Genomic DNA, 12,525 nt, shown 5'->3' on the forward strand with positions numbered 1-12,525 from the left:
ATTAAGTATGCATGACCCCCAGGTGCTGTTACAGTTTAAATGCATCGTTTTGAGCTCCTGAGGCAGAAGTGGAGTAACAAGTAACATGTTAAAACTGTATTGGTTTTATTGTATGTTTTGACCAGTTAAATATCGACATGTGCTGTTAGATTTGCATTAGAAAATCTACGTTAGATGATTGAATATTTTGGTTTTCTATTTGATTTTATCATTATCATTTTCATTACATCATATTTTATTTTGTTTTCAGGTGTAGAAAACCTTGTAACTTTGTTTAGAAAGGCATTGTAAAGCCTAAATAAAATATATCACTATATTATAATAGGACATTCACACTGTAGCCTCTGATATTAAGCACCTGGGTGATTATTAAACACCTGGGTCAGCTGACTGTTTATGAGGTGTAGATTATTGTTCAAGTTGGTTCAAAGGACGCTATAATTACACTATGATTAGACTGACCTGACTGTCTATGGCCCCGGTCAAGCAGAAGTAAACAACAAGGCCAAAAATTCAAGTGAATGCATCTGATATAAAAATGTATTGAACAGATACATATGTACTCTAGTTTATGAAACTGTTGACCTTTTTTCTGTACCATTTTTGGTTCTAAAGTTCCATATGTTTTAAACAGACCATGTATGAAACATGGAACAAAAATTATTTCCCAAATTTCAAAGACCTGAAAATCATGTCAATAAATGGATGTATTTCATCATATCTTGTGTTATTCCATCTTTGAACTGTTGATGAAGGGACATGATTTAAAAAAAAAAAAAAAAGTATTTAAAATGATAAAAATTTGCTTGGAAGGACTGACATATTTTATAGAAATAGTTTCCTTTCATTTTGAAGTAATATTAAAGTATTCAGAAGAAAAAAGTTGACAAATGATGTAAAATCCTGCACCTTCTACTTGTTTGTACAATTTTCCCTCCGTTACCATGACCTTTCTTAATAAAAAATCTCATGAGTCAAAAAGTAAGAGGTTTTTCAACCTAATCTTGTACCATATGGTAGAAAACTATATGAAGCAAATATTCAAACCAGTTTGTTAAGGATATGGAAGTGAGAACCAAGAGTTATCACTGTTTGGATTTATTGCCCAAAAAGTGCTGCATATTTCATTCTCTCCGTTACCGACATGAGTTTTTAAATTTTTTGTCAGCAACTTGAAAGAATATCACAGGTTTAACTTGACCCTGTTGGAGTGTAACTCTTTCCTACATTCTGATACTTTACTTATTTCAATAGTCCCTCTAGTTTCTCAATAAGAGCTATTTGAATGTCAAAAATCTGCCTGTTTCCCTCCGTTACTGCTTTACCAGACCCCTATGTTAACAATCCCTGTTGCCTAACTCGGCCTACACTTGTATGAGTTAGTTCTATGTTTCGAGTAGAATAGGTTTAGAAAACTAAAGACCTTACTGTAAAAATACCTACATAATCTTATTTTTACTGTCTGGATGTGGATTTTACAAAAAAAATTTTATTTTATGTTTTACGGTTTTTAATAGAAGCATGATTTAGGCTGCTGGTAGCTCATTTCGACGGGGCAGCCCATTCTGACAGAACACCGGTGTGCGTGCGCCCTCTGCCGGTGCCCTGACACAGCTCCGCGCCTCTGCTCCTCTGCTCCGCGCTGGGACTGGTTCTTTCGCAGCCATTTTCTGTCCAACCACCGAGTCTCAGCGAACTCAGCCGGACGCAGCGAGCCAACCAGGATCCCATCATCCGCAGGTTTGTGCGCGGCTGCGGCCAATGATCGCTCCCCGGTGCGCCCTTCGCTCGAATGGAAATGTCCGAAGTGGCTCCGGGTTTTATTAGTTGTGGCGGTGAATGAGCACAGTTGGTTTGGACGCGAGCATCAAGGCAAACTTTGAAAATAACCCGATTTTGACACGCAGCGCCGTAGCTTTCCTTTAGCACAAAAGAACAGGCCCGAGCCTCGCCAAAGTGGATTTAACAAAGGAAATTGGTGCACACTGCGATACGAGCTTGAAAATAATGTTAATAACAGGTAAAAACGTGTCGGATATCGGTTTGGTAAACATTCTGTAGCAGAAAACTTGAGTCAGTCCACTGCAGCTTGCACATTTTGGTGAATAGTGCAGTGTTAGCTAGCAGCTGTTAGCTTTGCCATCACGACTGCAGCTTTTTCAACGGAGGAGCTCAATTAATGTCCACGTTGCACGTTTTAACCCTAAAACAATTCATCCTGAGAGATGCAGCGTTGCAAGTAGTTTTATTTATTAATCGTAAGCTTCAAAATGGCGTAATGTAGCTTGGCACATTGCGTTTACCAAATGAAGGAGCCATGCGTAAAACCGTGCCTTGTATTTTTGTGAAAGTAAAACCTGGATGTAAAAGTAAAAAGGTGCAGATTTGATTAAAATTAATTTAGGTAATGTGTACTGTTTGGCAAATCAGCTGATTCAAGGTCTTGGGAAAAGCGTTCGGAATAATACATTCTTTCCCAGTCCCATCAAAATGATAATATTCTGTAGTCTGTTGTAATCCAGTGTTTCCCATGTATTCTGTGGAGACTGTGGTGGCTCAAAAAATTATTTAAATAATTTCATTTCATACAATTTGTACAGTATGAATTACTTTTATTGTCTATATTTAATAGTGGAGTGACCAGAAGTCCCTGTTTACCGGGGACAGTCCCAGTTTTGATCCTGTGTCCCCTGTCCCTGCAGATTTATACAAAACCACTGATTTGTCCCTGTTATAGACAAGAAATGTCCCTGGTGTCCCTATTTGGACCAATCTGATCCTGCCAACAGTAAAGAGAGACATAAATTGTCATTTGTTTAGGAAAAAAATCTGCTTAAAAATTACCAAAACACAAAGAAAATGTGACTGTACTGACTCATATGTTAGTCATGAATGGGCTGATTGCAGAACAGTTTTCCTTACACACTCATTTCACAATTATATTATTAGCAACCACCAAAAAAACAGATGTTCCTGTTTTAAATTTTGGTCATCTTGTTTAATAGGGACGGGATAAGGCACAATTTCCACAAGATGAGACACAAGATTAGACCCACAAATACAAGACAAGATGAGATTTTGAAATAACTATGGAATCCCGTTTGCAGTTTTGTCGTTTTCTAATTTAATATTTTTATTGTTGTAGTAGTAGTAGTAGTAGTAGTAGTAGTAGTAGTAGTAGAGATATCATTTACTGGTCCTGAAGTCTTTTTGCCCAGTCTAGATGTAAACTAAACGGAAAACAATTTCACAAGATAATTTTCCTCGTGTGTGCATTTTCTGACATGAGATCTTGTCCCATCCTTAATATTTAACCTTAAAGCTGTTGTGTTTGCCCAGTTTAGTTACTTTTAAATGTCCATGATGAGACATTAGGCAACAAAGTGTGCACTATAGTCTCCTCTGTTAATAAAAAACTCTGTAAAAGATATAAAATATTCGCAATAAGAGCAGATTAAAAATGAAAATAAATGAAACTTGTGGTGTATGCTTTTAAACACGGCTGTAAAGGGATTTTCCTGAGCTGTCCTTTAGTTGGTTAGTCGAATAATGATGATTCCTATGTATTTGTTAATTAGAATTTCTACGGGACAACAGTAAGAAGAGAAGTGAGTGTGTGTGTTGAAGATTTAGTATTTATATGTAAAAGTAAGGATGCGCCTGCACGATGCATGTGTCTGATATCTGCGCCAATCTTGAAAAAATGAGCTGTTTCCAGCTATAGGGATGTAACAATATTGAAATCCATCAATACGATATTTTTACAATATGCACGGTTCAATGTTTATTGTAATATCTAGTGAATAGCTCATTAAAACCTGTTTTTGTTCAGTAGATGGACGCAGACAACTCCACCACAGACGCCTCTCAGCTGGGCATCGCCGGAGAGTACGGCCACTATGTCCTCCAGTCACAGGACGGTAAGGAGCAGGTCCTGTTTCCTGGTGCTCGAGCTCTGCAGTTGATCTCATTTTAATTGAGATTTATTTGAAGTTCAGTCCTGGGGCTCAGTGGCTCAGTGGTTACAACAGGGGTCTGGGCAGTGGTCCCTCAACCCGAAGGTCAGAGGATCAATTTCCACTCTGACCTAGTTCTGTTGTTGTGTTCTTAGGCAAGACATTTCATCCACATTCTGTATGAATATGGTTTTGATAGTGCAGATTGGTAGTCCTGTAGTATCTTACCACCACCGAGTGAGGAGTGAATTAATATAGAATATTAGTCATCCATACTCATTGTTTAAGTGTGTGTTTTCAAGGTATGTGTGTGTTTTAGCAATTAAAACAGCTGTAATTTAATGACATGTTTTAAATTGTAAAATAAATTAATAAATAATACCAGGCAAAGCAATAACATTTCCATGGAGAAAGGCAGGTGGTGTACTTTCCTCCAGAAATGTTACACAGATACAAAACAGCAGACCTATTCTGCAAAATAGACTTTTTAGAGCTTTTAACCATGTTACAGTTGTTTCCCCAGAATTGTATTCGGAGTGATTCATGTTTGAGGGTTAGGGAGACAAAAAACCCTCTGCTCTAGTGTGACGTGCAGTTCTCCATTGGAGGGGCCCACAGCATGTGACGCTTTGTTGTCATGACGTTTACGGCCACATCAGCTCCCACTGGACACCACACTTTTCTAACACAGAACTCAGTGCACTTGTTTCTTTTATTAAATCATTTTAGATCAATGTTGTGTTTTTAAAATGTCCAAATTGTAACAGAATGATGAGAACTATAGAGCATACGCAAGCACTATAGAACAGATTTAAAGATTATATTATTATAATAATAAAATATGGGAATCTGCCATGTGTTTATCAGTTTTAGTTAAATATTTTTTCTGTTTTTTGTTTTTCCAGACGAGGGTGAGGAAGGTCTGAACGACCACGATGACAGTGGGATCAAAGAGAACTTCAGAGAGCAGGATATTTACCTGCCCATCGCCAACGTGGCACGAATCATGAAGAACGCCGTGCCGACCACCGGAAAGGTACAGACTCTGACACCGGCCAAAACGACCTGAGCCCAGTGCTGTTTACAGATCCTGTGTAATGCAAAATCAAGTTGTGTTTGTTTCATTCACATGTTTGAGTAACTCTTTATAATCAGTCTGTCTACATCTCCAAAGCTCAAAATGCTCTGTTCCACCTTGTGATGTCATGAAGAGGTTGTTTTCAAGTGAACAGCTCCTTTTACCTTTAGTTTAGTAGAAATTATTCTAACAAAGCTGCATGGGGTTTAAAAACACAGTGGAGCACTTCCTGTCCAGAGTGTTTTCTGTTTGAGAGAAGAACTCAGCCTAAATGTGCAGGTTTGTGTGTTAAACATGTGAAGGAAACAAAACACAAGTCCAGGTCTGTGTGTGATGAGGAAACTACATTAGAACACAGATCAGAAAATAGCATAATATGGGCCCTTTAAACTGTCGTATCATTCAAACACACAAGGTGCACTATGTAACTTTTTCATGCGTGTCTCCATGGAAATTAGGGCTACAATATGAATCGAATAGGCCCGTCACAATAACAAATTTTGAAGCACGATACGGTGCTACAGAGAAATATTGAGTTAAATGAGAATTTTCAAAGACCTGGTCCAGTCCTGGTCCAGTGCTGGTCCAGTGCTGGTCTAGTGTTGGTTTAGTCCTGGTCCAGTCCTGGTCCAGTCCTAGTTTAGTCCTAGTTTAGTCCTAGTTTAGTCCTAGTTTAGTCCTGGTTTAGTCCTGGGTTAGTCCTGGGTTAGTCCTGGTTTAATCCTGGGTTAGTCCTGTGGATTGGGGTGTGTATATATTTATACTCCGCTAATGTTTGTGGCTCCCTGCCCCGGTTCCCGGATCTTTGGCTTTCTTCTCCTTTTTCCGGATAATAACATTGTTATGTCACTGGATAGTTGTCCCTGATTGGTTGATGCAGTGTGTCCGACGCCAAAAGTTCAGCTTTTTCAACTTCTGACTCTAACTCCCTGGACGCGTGTCAAGAGCTGCAGAGAGACAAGGAGAGGGACAGTTTTAGTCAGATAATTTAAATAATAAAAATGTAAACAAAAAAGTAAATGAATTACATCACCACATAAAATACATTCACAACACAATATATAAAAATGAAGCCAATTAAAAACCATGTGTCCAGAATTGTGAATTGATCCGATTATTGTAAATATTTCAAAATCTTGTCTTGTCTTGTGGACCCCATCTCTTTTCTTGTCTCATTTCATGAAAGTTCTTTCGTCCCACCCGTAATAGTTAGCCTTAGAAAATACTTACTGTACCCTCTGCAGCTCAAATCTGACAGTGCTGCATAAAAATCACACTAACAAATAGAATTGATACTTAATGCCAATTCCGATTCTACAATGATAATAAAAATATACTGTGATTTTCCACATTAAATGGTAGTACTTTCTTTTCTATAGTTGTCCAGGTCTAAACCAGGTCTAAACCAGGTCTAAACCAGGTCCATGAGTGTATATTAGTCTCTTATATTTGTTCTGATCCAGTTCCAGATGGTTCTAAACACATTCAGGAAAGGTTCTGCTCTGTTCTGTCAATTGGACTTTTTTTTTGTATCAAAACCTGGAAAAAATGACCATCTAGTTTCGATACTACTTTTTTTCAATGATTTTTACATGCCCTCTGTAGACTGACTTTGAATTTGGTTGTTTTTCATTTCCCCGTGCATCTAAACCTCTAAATTTGTGTGTCTTTGTGTGACAGATCGCTAAAGATGCTAAAGAGTGTGTTCAGGAGTGTGTGAGCGAGTTCATCAGCTTCATCACCTCAGAGGCGTCAGAGCGATGTCATCAGGAGAAGAGGAAGACCATAAACGGAGAGGACATCCTGTTCGCCATGTCCACGCTGGGGTTCGACATGTACGTGGAGCCGCTCAAACTCTACCTGCAGAAGTTCAGAGAGGTACGGAGCCGAGTCTGATTACTGATTCTGATCATAAACCTGGACACCTGGAGTTTTGTTTCATTCACACATGTTTAACACACAAACCCTGTAAATATTAGGCTGAGTTTTCCTCTCAAACAGAAAATGCTCCTGTTTTCCACTTTGTGATGTCACGTGGCAATGCAGGAAAAGTGCACCACTATGTTTTTAAACTCCGTACACCTGCGCTAGAATCATTTGGATAATTTCATCTATGGAATTGTCGGTCTACTGAACTAGAGGTTAAATGTAGTGGTATACTTGAAAACTACCACCTCATGACGTCACGCAGAGCAGAGCTTTTGGAGCACTTTGAGCTTTGGAGATGTAGACAGACTAATAATAAAGAGTTACTCAAATGTGTGAATGAAACAAAACACAACTCCAGGTCTGTTTGTAAGGAGGGAAGATTTGAACACGGGTAAGAGCTCACAAGAGTCAAATCTGCTTAAAATAGAACCTTTAAAAAAAATTAAAAGCAGAACTAGTTCATTGTAAACAGTTTACAGTGGTGCAAAGTTCTTCGTCACTGCATTCAGAGCGTCCTCATTACTCACCATGATGAGTTTAGAAAAGCTTTTCACAACTTTCAGAGACCAGAGTTTTTCCGTTACAATAAAGCAAATGAATAGTAAACAACGAGCATGCTAACAGCGCACTTTCTGATTCTCTGACAAAAACAGCTAATTGTATAATTAGATGCAGACAGTACACAGAGAAATGATTTTGACCTCAAGAGCTGCTTATAACAGCTCTGTACTGGGGCAAGTCACATTGAGCTCTAATACATGGAGCAAAATCGACTACAGGGCCTTTAAAATTTGGACTTTGGACCACTGCAAACTGTTTGAAATGTTTGGTTTTTTTTGTTTTAAGGCATTGAAACTCAGTGTGTGGAGTGTGTGAAGCTGTGTTTGTGATTGTGATGCTGTGCTCTCAGGCGCTGAAAGGAGAGAAGGGGATGCCTGGAGTCACTCTGGGAGACGGAGTGGGAGACGAACTGGCCGACGAGAGCTTCTGTGAGTATCTGTGTGTTAATGAAACAAAACACAACTTCAGATCTGTTTGTGACGAGGAAACAACATTAGAACACCTTTTAATGAAGTCACTGTGTTTTCAGCGACCCCTCTCCCCGCCGGCATCATCACCTCAGACGGACAGCAGCAGAACGTCATGGTCTACACCACCTCCTACCAACAGGTACCTACAGACCGGCACTAAAACAGGACTGGAGCAGAACTAACACAGGACTAAAGCACAACTTGACGGTCTGGACCAAGACTGAACCGGGGACTGAACCGGGGACTGAACCAGGACACTAAACTGGGACAAAACAGGGACTGGACCGGGTCTGGATCAGATCTAAGCCAGGTCTAAACCGGAGCTGGACCGGGACTAAGTGACAGAACTTAATTGACCAATAACTGTGGTGGCAATTTCTTGTCAGCAAACAACAAGCTGCACTTTGTAATTTTTCTGGTCTGGGGGTCCATCACTGTTTGTTTCTATGGTTATTGCTTCCCTGGAATATTCCACAGTATAAACTTTAAATGTATTTACTTGTACTTGTTTACAAGCAAAAAAAAAAATTCTTGAGAAACATGCGCTCTTACTGTGAGTGGGCTCATATCTTCACAGATCTGACCTGTTGGTGTAGTGGTTAGTGGTGATGTTGTTAATTTGACTAGAGTTTTCCACAATACAGCAGTAAGTCCATCTATCTCCATGTTAAAAACAATGTTCCACGTTATGACATTAAACAACTGTACTTTACATTTGTTCAGTTGCAAGTGGTTTTAAAGCTCTAAAATACCTAGAAAATCAGACATTGTGACTGTGAGGGGGGGTCGCCTCTCCACGGATCTGACTTGTAACTTGGTCTGGTTTGGTCTCCATGAAGAGAGAAAGGTTTAATACTAGAGCCCGACCGATATATCGGTTGGCCGATATTACCAGCCGATACGAGCAATCGGGAGCATATCGGCTATCGGCCGATATACTTGCTGATAGGGGCCGATATTTCCCGTGGGCATGTTATACCTCGTTATAAAGCTTAGACTCTCTACATTCTGTTCATTTAATCCAATTTACAGACAGATAAATGTCCAAATATGTGGCTCCGCATCAGTATTTATCTACGGAGTCATTTGTCAGTGTGTGTGTCGTACTGTCCCTGAACACACCACAGGGTCACGTGTTCATGTTTACACCCGCAGACACAGAGCCATGTGCAACACTTAGATTATTTTCTTTTTACGGACAATCGGTTTGAGTCTGGATTAAAAGGACATTTATTAGTGCAGACTTGTGATGTGAGGAGGAGCCTGTGTGAGCGGTGAGTGTTGGAAATATGTCGACTTTGAAGCTAGTTTTGATCATTTGTTTATAGGTTAGCGATTAGCTGCTGTAACTCCCGCACATAAACAGGCTGTTTTCTATTGGTGGTCTATTGTAAAGTGGCTATATTGGCTGCATATTTGTTACTGGACCTGCATTGATATGTAAATGAGCTGTGAACAGACGTGTGAACGATTTAATTTGCGCATATAATTAATTACCGCGGTGCGCAGCATTTACGGCTAAAGGCTAATAGCGATTGTTTATTTACTCGTGATGGGTCGGTCGCGAATGAAACGGTTCTTAGATCCGGCTCTTTGAAGCGAACGAGGGGAGCCTGATCCTTATTGGGATTGGGAGCTGTGTTTTCTCCTTCGCTCACTTTTTTTTTCTCTTCACGTCGCGTGCAGACTCGTGGTAGTTTGACAGCGGCAACGGCTAAAAACGAAATTTTCAAAAATCTGCGTGTGCATAGGAGAGAAAAAACGTGCATAAATATATTCAGCATAAAATAAATAAACCAGGACTAATCTCGGGGTCGAGAGAGGGAGAGAGATAGAGACCGAGTCCCTACACTCAGTCCTGGTTAAGTTCTGGTTTAGTCCTGTTTTTACACATGGTTTAGATCTGTTTTAGTCCTGGTTTAGTCCTTTTTCAGTCCTGGTTCAGTCCTGGTTTAGACCTGCTTTAGTCCTATGACATATCATGTAAAGAGGCAGAATAACAATAAATGTTGCCTAAATAAACCCAGTTTAAAAACCACCAGAGCCAAACCTAAGTTTTTTTAAAAACAATTCAAGATTTACAGTGAATTTTTACATCACTAAATATATCGGCGATTATATCGGCTATCGGCAGCAACAACTCCCAGTATATCGGTTTCATATCGGCAACAACAAAATCCATATCGGTCGGGCTCTATTTAATACCATACTGTGGAACATTCCAGCAAAACAATAATATCTCCATGGAGAAAACATTTGTCAGAGCTTTAAAAGGTGCGTTGTGTAGTTTTCTGCTGGAGAGTCTGATATCTAATGTTATAATTTTTTGAGGGTGTTTTTTTTTTTTTTCTACTTTTTAACTTTTTATTTATTTATTTATTTTTTTCCAGATCCCCACTGTGCAGCAGATCCAGTTTTCATGACCTGAGTTTGACCTCCGCAAAAACTACAACTGTGATGTCCGCCGACCTCCAAAGGTCAAAGTTGAGCAGGAGAGGCGTGTACAGAGGCTGCCTGCGCGGGTGGACAGTAGTGTAGTCATTCAGCACCACACGATTTGGGATTTTTGGTTCAAATCGGACGGAAAGAGGCTCTGTTTTTAAGGCTAGTCTTAAGATTACACTGTAAAAACCCTATCTGCTGGTGTAAAACCAACTCTTGTGAGCTTTAAGATATTTTCTAACGCTGTTACCTCCTCAAAAACACACCTGGAGTTGTGTTTGTGTTTGTTGTTTCATTCACACACGTTTGAGAAGCATTTTATTAATAGTCTGTCTACATCTCCAAAGCTCCAAATGCTTTGTTCCACCTTGTAGTTTTCAAGTGAACAGCTCATTTTACCTTTAGTTCAGTAGAGATTGGCAATTCCAGGGCTGAAATGATCCAAATGATTCTAGTGAAGCTGTGAACAGTTTAAAAACGCAGTGGAGCACTTCCTGTATTACCACATGACCTCACAAGGTGGAATTGAGTGTTTTCTGTCTGAGAGAAGAACTCAGCCTAAATGTGCAGGGTTTGTGTGTTAAACATGTGTGAATGAAACAAAACACAACTCCAGTGTCCCGAATGTCCACACTTTGCTCGACTTCGGGGTCACGCCATTTTTACTGGCGTCCAAATGTCCATGCGGTGAAAACGTATTGTATTCAAAATTTCCCACAATGCATCTTGGAAAGAAGAGGGTATCGGTGGTCACTAGAGCAGTCAATATAGACCACAGTGCACTGGGAGAGTCGGGAAAACAACAGCGTACAGATGTTTAACTGGACACAACATGACTGAATGAAGCAGACATAAGTGCTGGTTTATGGTTCTGATCCTGAGTCTGAATAAAACACTCATTATCTGTTTACTTTAGATGTTAAAAGAGCGAAAATGTCCACATTTCAGACAAAAATCAAATAATCCAGTCCGTTAACGTGAAATCCAGAGTCACAAAAATGGATATGATTATTAATAGTCCTTAAACATGTGAAACATCTGATCTGATCTTTATTTATGACAGAAATCAAGTTTTATCAAAGTTTAGTTTTAACTTTTTTTCACCCAAACACCAGAGTCACGTGACCCGGATGTAGTGAGCTGCGTGTCCGAATCTCTCTGTGAATGAGTGCACTGTAGAGGGTAGTGTCGTAGTACTCAAGACCGGGCTCGGCCTTTTCTTTGGGGTCTTTGTCTCATCTCGGACTCGACTGCGTTTCGATTTCGCTCTTGTCTCGGTTTTGAAGGCGTGTGGACTCGGTCTTGTCTCAGTCTTGAAGGTGCTTGGACTCGGTCTCGTCTCGGTCTCGTCTCGGTCTTGTCTCGGTCTTGAAGGTGCTTGGACTCGGTCTTGTTCTCGGTCTCGTCTCGGTCTTGTCTCGGTCTTGAAGGCACTTGGACTCGGTCTTGTCTCGGTCTTGAAGGCGCATGGATTCGGTCTTGTCTTGGTCTTGTTCTCGGTCTCGTCTCGGTCTTGAAGGCGCATGGACTCGGTCTTGTCTCGGTCTTGAAGGCGTGTGGACTCGGTCTTGTTTCGGTCTTAAAGGCGTGTGGACTCGGTCTTGTCTCGGTCTTGAAGGCGTGTGGACTCGGTCTGGTCTCGGTCTTGAAGGCGTGTGGACTCGGTCTTGTTCTCGGTCTCGTCTCGGTCTTGAAGGCGTGTGGACTCGGTCTTGTTCTCGGTCTCGTCTCGGTCTTGAAGGCGTGTGGACTCGGTCTTGTCTCGGTCTTGAAGGCGTGTGGACTCGGTCTGGTCTCTCTGGTCTCAGTCTTGAAGGCGCTTGGACTCGGTCTTATTCTCGGTCTCGTCTCGGTCTTGAAAGGCGTGTGACTCGGTCTGTCTCGGTCTTGAAGGCGTGTGGACTCGGTCTTGTCTGTCTCGTCTCGTCTTGAAGGCGTGTGGACTTGTCGGTCTGTGGACTCGTCTTGTCTCGGTCTTGAAGGCGTGTGGACTCGGTCTTGTCTCGGTCTGAAGGCGTGTGGACTCGGTCTTGTCTCGGTCTTGAAGGCGTGTGGACTCGGTCTCGTCTCGGTCTTGAAGGCGTGTGGA

General features: G+C 40.8%; 1 protein-coding gene across 5 annotated transcripts; it reads left to right on the top strand.

The window, feature by feature from the left end:
• The first annotated feature begins 1,609 nt into the window (after nucleotides 1-1,609).
• Nucleotides 1,610-12,283, top strand: nfyba (nuclear transcription factor Y, beta a). 5 transcript variants are annotated; one of them, XR_008632237.1, is made up of 8 exons: nucleotides 1,610-1,740; nucleotides 3,833-3,920; nucleotides 4,862-4,992; nucleotides 6,715-6,912; nucleotides 7,874-7,952; nucleotides 8,054-8,133; nucleotides 10,385-11,755; nucleotides 11,811-12,283. XR_008632237.1 is itself a non-coding variant. In XM_055154138.1 (7 exons), exons 2-7 carry the CDS (start codon nucleotides 3,836-3,838, stop codon nucleotides 10,415-10,417), a joined length of 606 nt encoding a protein of 201 aa, XP_055010113.1. In that variant the 5' UTR covers nucleotides 1,610-1,740; nucleotides 3,833-3,835; the 3' UTR covers nucleotides 10,418-12,283. The 5 variants fall into 5 exon arrangements, 4 of the variants coding, with proteins under 4 accessions (XP_055010113.1, XP_020779319.2, XP_055010114.1 ...); XM_055154138.1 differs by having other exon boundaries at nucleotides 10,385-12,283; XM_020923660.2 differs by having other exon boundaries at nucleotides 1,657-1,740; nucleotides 3,836-3,920; nucleotides 10,385-12,283.
• The last annotated feature ends 242 nt before the right edge of the window (nucleotides 12,284-12,525 follow it).

This window comes from Boleophthalmus pectinirostris, unplaced genomic scaffold (genome assembly GCF_026225935.1).
Source record: "Boleophthalmus pectinirostris isolate CB_2022bp ecotype Guang Dong unplaced genomic scaffold, ASM2622593v1 HiC_scaffold_18, whole genome shotgun sequence".
Taxonomy (NCBI): Eukaryota; Metazoa; Chordata; class Actinopteri; order Gobiiformes; family Gobiidae; genus Boleophthalmus; species Boleophthalmus pectinirostris.

Bases quoted from the DNA above. Each gene is read 5' to 3' on its own strand.
- nfyba (XM_055154138.1), top strand. From the start codon at position 3,836: ATGGACGCAGACAACTCCACCACAGACGCCTCTCAGCTGGGCATCGCC. The intron at 6,913-7,873 runs GTACGGAGCCGA...CTGTGCTCTCAG, and splicing joins ACCTGCAGAAGTTCAGAGAG to GCGCTGAAAGGAGAGAAGGG. The intron at 8,134-10,384 runs GTACCTACAGAC...ATTTTTTTCCAG, and splicing joins ACACCACCTCCTACCAACAG to ATCCCCACTGTGCAGCAGAT.